The sequence below is a fragment of the Myotis myotis genome, unplaced genomic scaffold (genome assembly GCF_014108235.1).
Source record: "Myotis myotis isolate mMyoMyo1 unplaced genomic scaffold, mMyoMyo1.p scaffold_m19_p_1, whole genome shotgun sequence".
Taxonomy (NCBI): domain Eukaryota; kingdom Metazoa; phylum Chordata; class Mammalia; order Chiroptera; family Vespertilionidae; genus Myotis; species Myotis myotis.
In genome coordinates, this window is record NW_023416313.1 from 137,173,027 (window position 1) to 137,189,405 (window position 16,379).

General features: G+C 42.3%; 1 protein-coding gene across 6 annotated transcripts in view; it reads left to right on the top strand.

Moving 5' to 3' along the window:
- Positions 1–16,379, top strand: part of LOC118678095 (cofilin-2) — a 156,329-nt gene that overhangs the window by 109,317 nt on the left and 30,633 nt on the right. Inside the window, exon 26 of one of the 6 annotated variants that reach the window (XM_036353221.1) lies at positions 10,641–11,244. The exons of the other annotated variants lie outside the window; for them this stretch is intronic. Coding sequence (XP_036209114.1) covers positions 10,641–10,652 — 12 coding nt within the window. The 3' untranslated portion in view covers positions 10,653–11,244. Of the gene's footprint in view, positions 1–10,640; positions 11,245–16,379 lie in introns of those variants that run through there. 6 annotated transcript variants of the gene reach the window in all.

The window sequence follows — 16,379 nt, forward strand, 5'->3', positions numbered from 1 at the left end:
GCACAACTAAGAACCACAAATCAACATATCTCTCTCTCCCCTAAAAAAATGAATCAATAAAAAAAATGAAACAAAGTTTTATTTCTTTTATTTTAATATATTTTATTGATTTTTTACAGAGAGGAAGGGAGCGGGATATAGAGAGAGAAACAATGATCAGCTGCCTCCTGCAAACCCCCCATTGGGATGTGCCTGCAACCAGTACATGCCCTTGACTGGCATTGAACCCGGGACCATTCAGTCTGCAGGCCAACACTCTATCCACTTAGCCAAACCAGTTAGGGCCAAAGTGTTATTTCTTAAGTGTAGGAAACATACAGGGGCCTCAGTTTTGGAGGAGTAGCTGTTCCTTTTTAGGATGCAAAAACAGGTGTATTCTTTAGGGCTTTTTGGGAAGAGGAAAGAGAACTGGCCCTCTATTTTCTCACCTAAAATCCTGAGCATGCTGTATTCTTTTTTAAGTAGGCTTGTTTGTTTGAGAAGTTACCCTCTTTATTTTCATTACTTTCTCAGATACTTTGAGATTATCAAATTCTCTGGATTATTTGCTTGCTCATATCTATAAATTTTGGTAAATTTGTAATCACTTCATATGCCAATAACCAAATTTCTTAGAAAGGTTTACTTAGTGTTTAAATATTCAGGAGGGAATTCTAAAATACAGTGGGGCCTTGACTTACGAGTGTCCTGATTAACGAGTTTTTTGAGATACCAGCTGTCTCTCGGCCAATTTTTTGCATTGAGTTGACAGAGTAATTTGAGTTAATGAGCTCCTTAACAAGCTCCTTAACAAGCTCGGTCTCAGAATGAATTAAACTCGTAAGTCAAGGCCCCACTGTATAATTATATTTTAAAGTAAATTACTTGATTGCTTAATATGCTTTATTTGTTGATGTTAATAACAAGTAACGTTTATATTTGTTTTTCTTCCAGACAATAAACACTAAGAAGGAACCATTTCTGGCCAACTACTTACTAAGTTATTTAGTCTGAAAGTCCGTCTTAAAATTTGAAATTTATCTTACATGTTGTCTTTCTTAGATCCATTAAAATAAGACATTGCTTTTTAATCTGGCCTCATACACAATAATCACTTATTCCCACACATGTCTGCAGTAATTGTAACTTAATACAGCAACAAGGTAAACACACAAGAATATATGGTAGAGGCTGAGAATGTAATGTTGACATGACCAAGAAAGCAGTCAGCATTATTCAACTTCTATTTTGCTTTTATGTTTTTCTTCAAGGAGAAAGTGCAACATAATGGAATATGTAGAACAAAAACATAACTGAAAAAGCTAAAGTCCAAGATAGTGAAGGAGACATATCAGTCAGCTGGGTACTTCTTACTGAGATCAGTCTCTAAGCTCAGATAAATTATATTTGTAAAAGCACTTGATTTGTAATTGCAAGAGAGTGCCAGAGGGAAAGAAATGAACACACCCTATTACATGCCAAACCCATTAATAGAGAAGTTTATATCGTTTGTACCTCATAACTATGATAGCCCATTAATAGAAAAGTTAATATCTTTTGTACTTAATAACTATGGTAAATGCTTTGTGTGTTAAGGCAACTCTGTAAGGGTTTTTTGTTGTTATTCTCTCTCAAATGAGGTTTAGACTCAGACTTCTTTTTTAAGTACTTGTTCAATATCAGCGTAAATGACATGAGGTTGTCAAAGTTTCGTCTTTCATCACACTAAGATACCTCCAGGTGGATGAGAAATCCACAGATTTATCTTTGTGCACAATGTAAAAGGATGGACAAAAAGGAAACTATATGGGAGAAAGTATATGGAACAAATTTATGTCACATTTTGCAGTGATATTCATTGTAAGCACATGATTCTTTTCCTTTTTTATTTGTAGTTTCTGAAGATCTCTATACCTTTTAGCCATGTGCTCAGGATATGTACTGAAGGCTGCATGAGCACTGGAAAAGCTGCTGTCTTCCAAACTTTGAATTTAGTCCATATGTATATATGACTATAAGTCCAATTAATATTGGCTATAAGGTCCTTATTATCTAAGCATATGCAGAAACATGTTTTTGTAATTATTTTTTAATTACAGTTGACATACAATATCATATTAGTTTCAGGTGTACAACCGAGTGATTAGACATTTTTATAACTTACAAAGTGATCACCTCAATAAACCTAGTACCCATTTGACACCATATGTAGTTATTACCATATTATTGAATCTATTGCCTATACTATAGTTAACATCCCCATGACTATCTATAATTACCAATTTGCCCCCAGGTCCGCTTCCATCTGGAAACCATAAAAATGTTCTCTGCATCTATGAGTCTGTTTCTGTCTTGCTTGTTCATTTATTTTGGTTTTTAGATTCCACATGTAAGTGAAATCATATGCCATTTGTCTTCCTCTGTCTGACTTATTTCACTCAGCACAATGCTCTCTATCTAGGTCCATCCATGTTATTGCAGATGGCGAGATCTCATCGTTTTATGGCTGAGTTAAATCCCATTGTATATACAAAGGTGGGCAAAAGTGGGTTTATAGTGGTGAGTACATAAAACAGTTTAATTTTGTATTCTTATTTATTAATTATTGTATTACTTGTATTACAGCTGTAAACCTACTTTCTCCCATGCTTGTGTACACCACTGCTTCTTTATCCATTCATCTATTGATGGACACTTAGGTTGCTTCCATATCTTGACTACTGTAAATAATACTGCAATTAACATATGGATGCATATGTATTTTCAATGTAGTGGTTTGGGTTTCTTTGGATAAATACTCAGGAGTGGAATTGCTGGGTCCTTCTTTGTCTCTTGTTATAGCCTTTGTTTTAAAGTCTTTTTGTCAGGAACAAGTATTGCTACCCCAGCTTTTTGCTTGTTTGTTTCCATTTTCATGAAATATCTATTTCCATCCCTTTACTTTCAGTATGTGTGTCTTTCTATCTGAACTGAGTCTCTTGTAGACAGCATATGTAAGGGTCTTTTTTTTTTTTGTGATCCATTCAGCCACACTATGTCTTTTTATTGGAGCATTTAAGCCATTTAAATTTAAAGTAATGTTGACATTTTATTACTCATTTTTTTATCTTTTATTTTCTTCTTCTTAAAGATGACCATTGAACATTTCTTGGTTTGGTGGTGATGAACTCCTTTAGCTTTTTCTTGTCTGGGAAGCATTTTATCTATTCTTGTAAATCAGGGGTAGAGAACTTTTTTTTCTGCAAAGGGCCATGTGGATATTTACAACATCATTCATGGGCCATAAAAAATTATCAACTTAAAAATTAGTCTGCTAGCCCCGATCGGCATGGCTCAGTGATTGAGTGTCTACCTATGAACCAGGCGGTCATGGTTCGATTCCCAGTCAGGGCACATGCCCAGGTTGTGAGCTCAATTCCCAGTGGGAGACATTCAGGAGGCAGCTGATCAATGATTTTCTCTCATCACTGATGTTTCTATCTCTCCGTCTCTGAAATCAATAAAAATATTTTTTAATTAGCCTGCTTTATTTGGTCAAATATTTAATTAATTCACCCCTAATACCTTGACAGGGCCAGGCCGAATGATTTTGAGGGCCAACCCTGTTCTAAATTATATTATATCTTTGCTGGGTACAGTAATCTTGGTTATAGGTCCTTACTATTCATCACTTTGAATATTTCTTTCCACTCGCTTCTGTCCTGCAAATTTTCTTTCTTTCTTTCTTTCTTTCTTTCTTTCTTTCTTTCTTTCTTTCTTTCTTTCTTTCTTTCTTTTTTCTTTTTTTTTTTTTTTTTTTTTCATGCAAAGTTTCTGTTGAAAAATCAGCTGACAGTCATATGGGCATTCCCTTATAAGTAACTGCTTTTCTCTTGCTACTTTCAAGATCCTCTCTTTGCTTTAACCTTTGGCATTTTATTTATGATGTGTCTTGGTGTCTTATGATGTGGGCCCCTAGGTTCATCTTGTTGAGGACTCTACACTTCCTAGAATTGGATGTCTACTTCCTTCACCAGGTTATGGAAGTTTTCTGTCATTTTTTCAAATAGATTTTCAATGCCTTGCTCTGTTCTTCTGGCATCCCCATGATATGAATGTTTGTACGCTTGAAGTTGTCCCAGAGTCTCCTTAAACTATCCTCATTTTTTTCTTTTTGCTATTCTGATTGTTTTCTGCTTCCTATCTTCCAAAACACTGATTTGAGCCTCTGCTTCATCTAATGTATTGTTGATTTTTACTAATGTATCCTTCATTTCAGTTATTGTATTCTTCATTTCTGACTGATTCATTATAGTATTTTCTATCTCTATTTTTATGTGTTCTATCTCTTTAATGAAGTTCTCACTAAGTTTATCTACTCTTCTTCTAAGTTTGTTAAACATCCTTATAACCAGTATTTTTTGTTTTGTCTTTTTTTTTATTTGTTTTTATTAACCTTCACCCAAGGATATTTTTCTCCATTGATTTTCAGAGAGATTGGAAGGGAGAGGGAGAGAAACATTGATGTGAGAGAGACATATCTCTTAGTTGCCTCCCACACACCCCAACCAGGGTTGGGGATGGAACCTGCAACCCAGGTATGTACCCTTGATTGAGAATTGAATCTGTGATACTTTGGTGCACAGGTCAGAGCATAACCACTTAGCAACACTGGCCAGGGCATAACCAATGTTTTGAACTCTGCACCTAGTAGAGTTTGTCTCCAGTTTGTTTGTCTCCAGTTTGTTTAGTGCTTTTTCTGGAGTTTTTTAAAATTTATTTCAGAGGGGAAGGGAGAGGGAGAGAGAAATAAAAACATCAATGATAAGAAAGAATCATTGATCGGCTGCCTCCTACACACCCCTCATCAGGGACTGAGCCCACAAGCTGGGAATGTGCCCTGACCAGGAATCGAATGGTGACCTTCTGGTTCAGAGGTCCATGGTCAACCACTGAGCCACACTGGCCAGGCTGGAGTTTTATTCTCTTCTTTCATTTGGGTCATGTTTCTTTGTCTCCTCATTTTGGCAGCCTCCCTGTGTTTGTTCCTATGTATTAGATAGAGCTGCTACATCTCCTACTCCTGGTAGAGTGGCCTGATGTAGTTTGTGTCCTGTAGAGCCCAGTGGTGCAGCCACCCCATTCACCTGAGTCAGATGCTCCAGATGCTCCGGGGGCTGTGTGTACAGCCTGTTGCAGTTGAGCCTTGATTGCTGTTGGCACATCAGTGGGAGGGATTCACTCAGTGGAGGATCTGCTGTGCAGGGGCCAACCCCACTAAGCAGCACTCATCTGGTGCCCAATGAGTCCGTCCCTTGAGTGTGTTGCTTGTGGAGGTGGTTGGATTGTGCTCTGGCATGGTCTGAAGCTCTCTACCTGGCATTCTAGCTCCAGGACCTTGTGCAGGCCAAGGTTACCTGCCGCTTGTGCCCTGCGTGAGCTACAGAACAATCTGCAAATAGCTGCTACTTGTGCTGGGCTTGGAGGTGCCTGGAAAAGGTCACGCTGTAAACCAAGGCAGGCTGCGGCTAGTACTGCTGCTGACTGGAGCTACTTAGCAAGAGATATGGGGCACTCTGAGGCCAGGTGCTATTTGTTTGGGGTTTGTGATCCTTTGAAAGATTTTAGGGAAGTCCTCAGCATGGTCATTTATATGGAAAAGCCACAGGAAATGGCTTGGGTAGGCCCACAGGTCGGATGGGGCAGGGTCTCAGGGAATCACCAGGGTGAAGTAAACAGTGTTAGCCGGGTTGATTGAGATTCAGATATGGCACCTGCCTGCCAGCTCTGTGAGGAAAGGATCAGCAAAGTAACAGTGCCTCTCCCAGCACTTCTGTGTGGGAGAAAGCTGTCCCTCCAGCTCACACTGGACACTTCAGTTCCTCCCTGTGTGTACCTGGTGCCTTTCAAACAGCTGCCCATTGCTGCAGCTCAGAGTGAGTCAGTCAGTGAGAAAGTCTATGTATAGACCCTTTAAGAGGAATGCCTGGAACCCCAGCAGCTCTGTCTCAGCCACAATCCCCGCTGATTTTTACAGCCAAAGGTTATAGGAACTTCTCTTCCTGGCATTGGAACTTTTGGCTGGGGAACATGGGACCGCCTCACTCCTCAGGGGGACCTGAGACCAGACCATTACCCATCTCCATTCCTCCTACCAGTCTCGACATGGCTTTTCTTTATATCCTTAGTTCTAGGACATCCGTTCAGCTATATGTCAGGTGGTTATCAATGATGGTTCTATAGTGTCGTTGTAATTTTGATGTGGTTGTGGGAGAATGCGAGTACTACATTTACATTTACCAACTTCACCATTTTGTTGTTGTTGTTAATCCTCACCCGAGAATGTTTTTTCCATTGCTTTTCAAATAGTGGAAAGGAGGGAGGGAGGGGGAGAGACAGAGATACATTAATGTAAGAGAGCCATATTGATTGGTTGCCTCCTACATGCACCCCTAACTGGGGTCGGGGATTGAACCTGCGACACTTCTGTGCATGGGCCAATGCTCTAACCACTTAGACACACTGGCCAGGGCCCAACTTCACCATCTTGATCAGAAATCCCAGAAGCATGTTAGAAGCAGAAATGAAATACCTATGCCACACTTTGATGGTAGCTTTCCTCCAAGTAGAACATTGTCTCATTTGTTGCTTTTCTCCACTGTATTAAAATTGTTAGGCTTTTTCTTGAGAGAACAGGAGGTTTAGTGAGTTTCACACACGTGGGTACATTCTTTGATTTCCAAACAAATGAGCCGAGGGCTTAGGTTGAGTTCACTAACAACACCAGGAAGATTGTGCTTTCTATAGTCCACATTAGCCTTTACATGTACTGTTCAAGAGCTCGCAGTGCTAAGATATCAAAGCAGCCCTAGCCGGTTTGGCTCAGTGGATAGAGCATGGGCCTGCAGACCAAAGAAAGGGTCCCGTCGGTCGAGGGTACATACCTTGGTTGCAGTCTCCTCCCTGACCCAGGCCCTGGTTTCTCTAACATCAATGTGTGTTTCTCTCACATCAGTGTTTCTCTCTGTCTTTCCCTCTCTCTTCCACACTCCCTAAAATTCAATGAGAAAATATCCTTGGGTGAGGATTAACAACAACAAAAAAAGATATCAAAGCAAACCTCTAGATTAGAATAGATACGCAGGAACAAGCAGTGTGTAAGTAATGTAATGGTATGCAAATGACCAAGCAACCCTTCGATCTTTCTATTCATTCTTTTCTCAGTGAAAGTTTTGTCTTTGGAGCCAGCAACCCTTTCTATCAAGGAAATTTGAAAACATATATTCAGATCATTGAACAAATCTATAAAATTTAAGATTGTGATCTAAGCCTTTGATCTAGTCAGTATTAGAGGTATATTTAATACTTTTTTCCCCAGTAAAATGAAATGTTTACTACTTCTAGTCATAAAATTAGTGAAGGGCCATTGTCCAAAAAAGAGAAAACAATATATATATTGTTTGATATATATATATCAAAAGTAAATTTGGTATATAATTTTTTAGATTATTTTCTTTAGCAAAAATGGGACCATGTCATACAAATCATATTTTAAGCAGCTTTTTCACTTAGAAAAATACATTGTGGATACTATGTGCCATCCAATATTCCATTGTATCTGGGACTCACCTCAATTTGTAACCCTTCTCCAGGTATCCTAGACATTCATTTATTTAACTGGTTATCTGATGACAGATTATAAAAAGTTATAATTTCCTTAGGATATTTTGGCTACCTACAATTAGCTCCTATTAGTAATCCCATTTTTATGTTTATAACAGCTGTTTTTTGTTATTAGATAATGATCTACTGATCAGAAGAGTGACAAACTTAAAAATGGATAATGGGCAATGTATTATTTTACAGCAAATAGAGATTTAATTTTAAATATTTTCCTGCTTTGGACTCTTATGATTTTTTTTTCTTTTGCCTGATCCCATGCACTTTTTACTATTCAGTCCACGAAATCCTCTAGGACAGGGCTTAGCAAACTTTCTGTAAAGGTCCAGATAGGAAATGTTTAAGGCTTTGCCAGCCATCTATCTGTGCTGTAACTATTTCTGCCATTGTAGCACAAAAGCAGCCAAAGGCAATATAGAAACTAATGTGTGGCTGTGTCACAATAAAACTTTATTTTCCAAAACAAGTGGTGGGCCAGATTTGGCCTGCAGGCTGTAGTTTGCTGATCCCTGATCTGGGATACATAATATAAAAATCATTTAAACAAAGGTATTGGATAAGCAGGAAGAACTCTTCATTCTTTCATTAGTCCTTGCTCAGACTACTCCTTAAAAGTCAAGATTCGGAGAAACTAAGATGGCGGCATAGATAAACACCGGGAAATTTCTGCTTCCCACAACAATCGATAAATGCATCAAAAACACAAGGTGGACATCATCCAGAGCTACAGGAGGGCTGGCTGAGTGTAAATTCTACAACTAGAAGGAGAGAAAAGCACACTGCGAGCGGGAGGAGCTGCGGAGGTGGCGTGCAGAGGTACGGGGGCTCGCGCGCGCGGAAAGGGTCTGGCACCTGAGGACGCGGCTGTCTTTTTGAATCCGGAGGGAGACACAAGCTCCCGACGGCTCTGAAATCCGGTTCCGGGAAGTCTCTGGGGACCCAGGGCTCATACGGGGAGATACTGGACTGTCTGGCAGCGGGCGAGCTTGAGAGCGGCTTTCCCTCAGAGGTGCTTGCAGCCGTTGCCGGGACACTGGGACTCGCGACTCCTTAGGGCAGGGCTGAGGCTCCGCCATAGCTGCTTTCTCAGCCCTTTGATTCCTTGAGACCCCGCCCCACCCAGGCTGCGGCAGAGGCTTTTGCATATGAATGCCCCGGCCATTTGCAACCTGTAATTACCTAACCGCAGCCGGGCCAGATAGACTCAGAGCTTCCAAGAGAAGGCCCAGGCCCCACAGCGGCTTGCATTGCTACACAGCTGAGCATCATCAGGGCAGCTGATTCTCGCTGCCAATTGCCCTGGAGGTCAATTCCTCCCAGTGATCCTACAACAACCAAGGCATAGCTACAACAAGACTGTGCACAAAGCCCACGAGGGGGTGCACCAAGAGTGTCCACCTCAGGTAACTGGGAGGCTGAGCTACTGGGCCCTACAGGACACCTAGCACACAAAGCCACTCTATCAACACAGGGAAGCAACCAAAATGCGGAGACAAAGAAACAGGTCACAAATGGCAGAAATGGAGGAAAGCAAACGATTGGATATAGAGTTTAAGGCCACGGTTATAAGGTTTTTCAAGAATTTTATGGAAACCGCCGATAAATTTAATGAATCCCTCAATAAGTATAGTGAGACCATGGAGGACATGAAAAAGGACCAACTAGAAATTAAGCATACACTGACTGAAATAAAGAATAATTTACAGAGATCCAGCAGCAGACAAGAGGATCCCAAGAATCAAGTCAAAGATTTGAAATACAAAGAAACAAAAAATACCCAACCGAAAAAGAAAAAAGAAAAGAGATTCCAAAAATATGAAGATAGTGTAAGGAACCTCTGGGACAACTTCAAGCGTACCAACATCAGAATTATAGGGGTACCAGAAGGAGAGAGAGGGCAAGATATTGAAAACCTTTTTGAAGAAATAATGACAGAAAACTTCCCCCACCTGGTGAAAGAAATGGACTTACAAGTCCAGGAAGCGCAGAGAACCCCAAACAAAAGGAATCCAAGGAGGACCACACCAAGACACATCATAATTAAAATGCCAAGAGCAAAAGATAAAGAGAGAATCTTAAAAGCAGCAAGAGAAAGACAGTCAGTTACCTACAAGGGAGTACCCATACGACTGTCAGCTGATTTCTCAACAGAAACCATGCAGGCCAGAAGAGAGTGGCAAGAAATATTCAAAGTGATGAATAGCAAGAACCTGCAACCAAGATTACTTTATCCAGCAAAGCTATCATTCAGAATAGAAGGTCAGATAAAGAGCTTCACGGAAAAGAAAAAGCTAAAGGAGTTCATCACCACCAAACCAGCATTATATGAAATGCTGAAAGGTATTCTTTAAGAAGAGGAAGAAGAAAAAGGAACTCTTACCATTTGCCACAGCATGGATGGAACTTGAGAGCGGATAAATACCACAGGATCTCACTCATTTGTGGAATATAATGAACAACATAAGCTGATGAACAAGGACTGATCCAGAGACGGAGAGGCATTGATTGGACTGTCGGGACTTGGAGGGAAGGTAGGGGAGGGTGGGGGTAAGGGGGAAAGATCAACCAAAGGACTTATATGCAAGCATATAGGCCTAACCAATGGACATGGACAACGGGGGGGTGAGGGCATGAGCGGGGGTGGGGGGCGTGGGGGGTAGAGGGTAACGTGGGGACAAGGACACATATGTAATATCTTAATCAATAAAAATATATTAAAAAAAAAAAAAAAAAAAAGTCAAGATTCATGCCCTAACCGGTTTGGCTCAGTGGATAGAGCGTCGGCCTGCGGACTCAAGGGTCTCAGGTTCGATTCTGGTCAAGGGCATGTACCTTGGTTGTGGGCATAGCCCTCAGGGGGAGTGCAGGAGGCAGCTGATCAGTGTTTCTAACTCTCTATCCCTCTCCCTTCCTCTCTGTAAAAACTCAATAAGATATATATATATATTTTTTTAAAGTCAAGATTCACGTATGCTCTCATCTTTGGTTCTCTTTTATTCTAGGTCTGTACATAGTTCCTGAACAAAATCACATATTCCCATGGTGAAACTTAGCTGGACCTCTGAAACTATGTTGGACCGCTACTTCTACCCATGGAGGAAGAATTGGCATAGGAATTTACATCTACTGTAACATCTAGAGAACTGGACAAACTCTATGAACAAACTTTTCCTACATTACACAATAGGCATTGTAGCTCTCTGCAAGATCTACCTATTATTAGGGTTATCTTCCGAAATAACAAAAATAATCAATTCGATTTCTTATTTATAAATTTCCTTTCCTCGTTACCCACAACGAGATTAGCTTGGCCTGCGCGGTCTGATACCATTCTGTCAGCCTCACCTGTCACTTCCCACCACACCATCTTTGTACTGGTTCCTACCACACTGGACTTCATTGTTTCTCAAATATTATGACTCTTCTAAGATTCCATGCCTTTCACTTGCTGTGCCTTCCACCTGAAATGTCTTTCTACCACCACTTCACCAGCAGGAAGCAGATAACTAAATACTTGTTTAAAAACATTCAGAAAAGAGTTTCCATCTGGGACGATAATAAAAGTTCTGGAAATGGAGAGTTGTGATGCTTGCATGACAGTATGAATGTATTTAATGCCAGTGAACATACACTTAAAAATAGTTTTGTGTTGTGTATATTTTACCACAATGGATTTTAAATGGTAAACTTTATGTTATGTATATTTTACCACTATGAAATATATAAATAAATTAAAACACCCAGAAATGCTAAAATACAATGAGCATCTGTTTAAATTCATAGCTGAGTCCACAGAAAGTGGTTGAAAAACTATTCTGGCGGTGACATGAGCTGAAGCCATAGCTATCCTGGTGAGGGTGGGCAGCAGGTGAAGGAGAGTTGATGGTCTTCATTCTACAGGGGCTTGGTTATAAAACCTACCTGGAGATAAGTCCTGGGGATCATTCAAATCAGAGTTGAATTGAAAACCCATATAAAGCCAAAACCCACATAGGACTATTCCTTTATTAAAAATGTAGATGGGGAAAACATCTGGCAATATGTGGTCCAAAACATACCAGAAGAAAAACCAAGTTTAAAAAGTGATCCTTAGGCACACTTCCACTTCTGGATGATGTGATCCTTTTCCCAAATCTTCCCCCTCACTATAACTAAAACCCTGGACATTGTGTATATAAAGCAAATTTAAGACTAAAAGATATAGAAAACCAAAAAGAAAAAAGAAAAAAAAAAGAAATTTAGAAAGGACAAAATAAAGACTGAAAGGTGGAGAGAAGCAGACTGAGCAAGAATCTTGGGATCCAAGGAAAGACAGTGTTGAATTCCTAGGTTTTCTTTCTGACTCATATATCCAAACAATGCTGACAAAGCTGGCAATCAGAAATACCAAATGGCACAAGTAAAACAAGAAAGCTACAACAAAAGCTTTCTCTAGCCAAAGGACCAGAAACGGAGCTGCCTAGCAAAAAAAAAAAAATTTAGACGTAACCACTCCATTCCAGCCAAACACCACAGGAAAAAAAACTGGCCTCACCCACACTCACACCAGCAAAAACTAAATGGGAAGCTTAGACTTCTACCCTCATAAAGATAAAACGAGGTGCTCCAACATCCCCACGGGTGTGGTGTCAGAGAAGACCAAGTAGGAAGGCCGGACTCTCATCCCCACAGGCCGGGAATGAGGTCTGCCCGCACCCCGCACCCCGCACGCCCCCCGCCCCCCCTTTCTCCACAGTGTCAGTGGAGACCATGTGAGGGGCCAGGATTCAATATTGACCAGCAATTATATGGAGCATCCCTTCTGATGTCAACAGACGTTGAGTGGGGAATTTGCACTTCTACCTGCACCTGGCAATTACAAGGTAGTGCCCCTACTTCCCAGGTCAATGCGTTAGAGAAAGCCAGCTAAGACAGCAAGTTTAAATAAGATACAGAATCTCATATCATACAAAAATATCCATGTTTCAGTCGAAAATTACTCATACCAAGAACCAGGAAGTTTGCAAACTAAATGAAGAAAAAAAAAAGGATGCCAACACCAAGATGGCATGCTAGAATCATTTGATAAAGATTTTGAAGCAGCTATGATAGAAATGCTTCAGTGACAACATCAGAATTACATCTAAACTACAGAACAACCATCATTCAGAACGGCCTGAAATGTAGCTGAATGGAAGTCCTACAACGAGGGAATTGAAGAAGAAGCCGCATCGAGGCTGGTAGGAGGGGCAGAGCACTGAACAGGCTGGTCCCACACCCAAGTGTGATGGATAAAAATATTGGGAGTGATATCTCAGCTGCAGAGGTCCCCCCAGGAGTGAGGAGTTCCAGCTCCACACCAGACCTTCCAGGCCAGGGTTCAAGTGACCGGAAGAGAAGTCTCCAAAACTTCTGGCTGTAAAGCCAGTGGGGACTGAGGCTGAAAGAGACAGAGCAGGGATCTTTGAGTCCCAGGCAGTTCTTAAAAGGCGCAAGCACAGACTTACTCACTCACTCCCTCTGAGCTCCAGCACTAAGGCAGCCGCTTGAAAGGCACCAGAGACACATGGTGAGGAACTGAATCATCTGGCATCAGAGTGAGAGCTGGGAGGGGAGGGGCGGGGCGGGCGGGGGGATGCTTTCTCCCAGACAGAAGTGCTGGCAGAGGCCATTGTTCCTTTGTTGAGCCCTCCCCACACTGAGCAGGCAGGCCGGAGGCCATATCTGAGACTCCACAACCTAGCACAGCCTGGCTCACACTGTTTGCCCTGCCCTGGTGATTCCCTGAGGCCACATCCCACCCAAATTTTAGGCCCACCCAAGCTGTTTCCAGTGGCTTTTCCATACAAATGTCCTGTCTTGGTTCATGTTTCAGAGTTTCCTAAAATCTCTCAAGCAGCATCTGGCCTCAGCATGCCCTGTGCCTCAGGCCTAGCACTCGCAGCAGCCAGCCTTGGTTCACAGCTTGGCCTTACCTGGGACCTGCCAAACCCAGCACAAGTAGCAGCCATCTATTGATGGCTTTGTAGCTCCCTGCTGGGTGGCCCCAAGCAGAACACAGGGGGCAGCTGACCTTGGCCTGCACCCCCGGAGGCCTCAGAGCCAATGCACCCAGTAGTCAGTTTCCAACCACATTGAAGCATCAACACCCAACCTCCTCCACAAGTGACACACTCAAGGGGTGGACTCAGTGGTCATCAGAGCCCTGCTGAAGTAAGTCCTGCTCTGTGGGGTGGGCTTCTGCACAGCTGATCCCCCACGGTGGTCAGAGGTCGGTGGTCAATAGTTGCAGCCAGTCCTTGCAGCTGATTGGCTTAGGAGTAAATCTCTCCTATTGATGTGCCAACAGCAATCAAGGCTCAACTGCAAGAAGAGTGTCTAGCCCGGCCATTGTTGTTCAGTGGCTGAACAACCAGGAGGTCATGGTTTGATTTCTACTCAGGGCACATGACTGGATTGTGGGCTCATTCCCTAGGAGGGGGCAAGTAGAAGGCAGCCAATCAATGATTCTCTCTCATCACTGATGTTTCAATCTCTCTCTCCCTCTCCCTTACTCTCTTAGATCAATAAAAATGTTTTTAAAAAGAGGGTGTCCACAGCCCACATAGGGTATGGGGCACACCTTGAGTGCCCAGCTTGAGTGATCAGGGAGGCTGTGACACTGGACTTTACAGAACACCTAGTACATCAGGCCATCCTACCAAGCCTGGGAGATGTAGCAGCTCCACCTGATACATAGACACAAACACAGGGAGGCTTCCACAATGAGGAGACAAAGAAACATGCCCCAAATGAAAGGACATAACAAAACCCAGAAAAAGAACTACACTAAATGGAGACAAGCAATGTACTAGATGCAGAGTTCAAAACAGTGGTTACAAGGATGCCCAGTGACCTTAGTGAGAACCTAAACAGCATCAAAAAGGACCTGTCAGCCCTGGCCAGTGACTCAGTTGGTTGGAGTGTCATCCATACACCAATAGGTTGCAGGTTGATTCCCAGTCAGGGCCTATACAAGAGGCACCTGTCAATGTTTCTCTCTCATCTCTCTCTCTCTCCCTCCCCCTCTCTCTCTCCCTCTTTTTCTAAAAATCAATAAAAACATCCTCAGGCGAGGATTTTAAAAAAAGAACCAGTCAGAAATGAAGAATACAATAACTGAAATGAAGAATAGTTGATAGGGAATCAACAGTAGAAGAAATGAAGCTGAAAATCAATTCAGCGATTTGGAAAATAAGAAGACAAAACACATCCACTCAGAATAGCAAAAAAAAAAAAAAAAGAAGAAGAATCCAAAACAATGAGGATAGTGTAAGGAGCCTCAGTGAACACTTCAGCATTACAAATATTCACATCATGGTGCCAGAAGGAGAAGAGAGAGAGCAAAAAATAGAAAACCTATTTTAAAAAAATAATGACAAAAAACTTCTCTAATCCAGTGAAGGAAGTAGACATATAAGTCCAGGAAGTGCAGAGAGTCCCAAACAAGAGGAGCCCAGCCCAACTGGTATGGCTCGGTGGTCGAATGTTGACCTATAAACCAGGAGGTCATGTTTTAATTCCCAGTCAGGGCACATGCCCAGGTTGTGGGCTCAATCCTCAAAAGGGGGCCTGCAGAAGGCAGTCGGATGATTCTCTCTCATCATTGATGTTTCTACATCTCTCTCCCTCTTCCTTCCTCTCTGTGAAATCAATAAAATAACATTTTTAAAAAGATTAATCCAAAGAGGCCAAACCAAGACACATCCTATTTAAAATGCCAATAGTTAAAAAGAGAGAATCTTTAGAGAGAACCAAGATGGTGGCATAGGTAAACACTGTACTTGCTGCCTCCCACAACCATATAAAAATTATAAATAAAATACAGAACAACTATCATCCAGAACCATGGGAAAGCTGGCTGAGTGAAAGTACTACAACTAGAGAGGTAAAGAAGAAAGCACATTGAGACTGGTAGGAGGTGTGGAGGTGCGGCACTTGGGTGTGCCTCCTTTTTAATCGGGAAGGAGATACAAGCTTCCACTTACTCTGAGGCCCAGTGCCAGGTGAGACTCTGGGGGATCCAGACACATACAGGGACGGTCTGGCATCAGGGCAGGAACGCAGGGGCAGCTTTCTTCCAGACGGAGGTGCACCCCAATGGTCATTGTTCCTGTGCTGGGCCCTCTCTGGTGCAAGGCTGACTGGCAGCTATTTCTGTTTGCTCCACCCTGGATATTCCCTGAGACCCCGCCCCACCCAATTTACAACCCCACTCAAGCTGTGTGCAGTGGCTTTTGCATATGAATGGCCTGTCTTTTCTCAAGCTAAAACCTGTCAAACAAGCTGCAGCTGCGTCAAGGAGTCCCAAAGCTATCAAAAGAAGGCCCAAGGCCAGCAGCAGCAGCAGCCTGCCTTGCTTCAGGGCTGGGCCTCATTTGGGCACTTCCAAACCCAATACAAAAAGGAGGAATCTGCAGATCTCTCTGTAGCTCCTGCTGGGTGGCCCCAGGCAGTGCTAACTTTGCACCTCCCTGGAGACCAAGAGCCAGTGTACCCAGTGGTCAGTGTGAGACAATACCAGATTACAACTCTTCACATCCATAAACGACATATTCAAGGGGCAGACTCAGTGAGCACCAAAGCCCCACTGGAGCAAGTCCTGCCCCATAAGGGTGTGGCCTGCACAGCAGCTCTTCCATTGTAGGCACAGCTGGTCCTCATGGCCAATTGGCCTGGAGGTCAATTCCTCCCAGTGATACCAATAGCAATCAAGGCTCAAC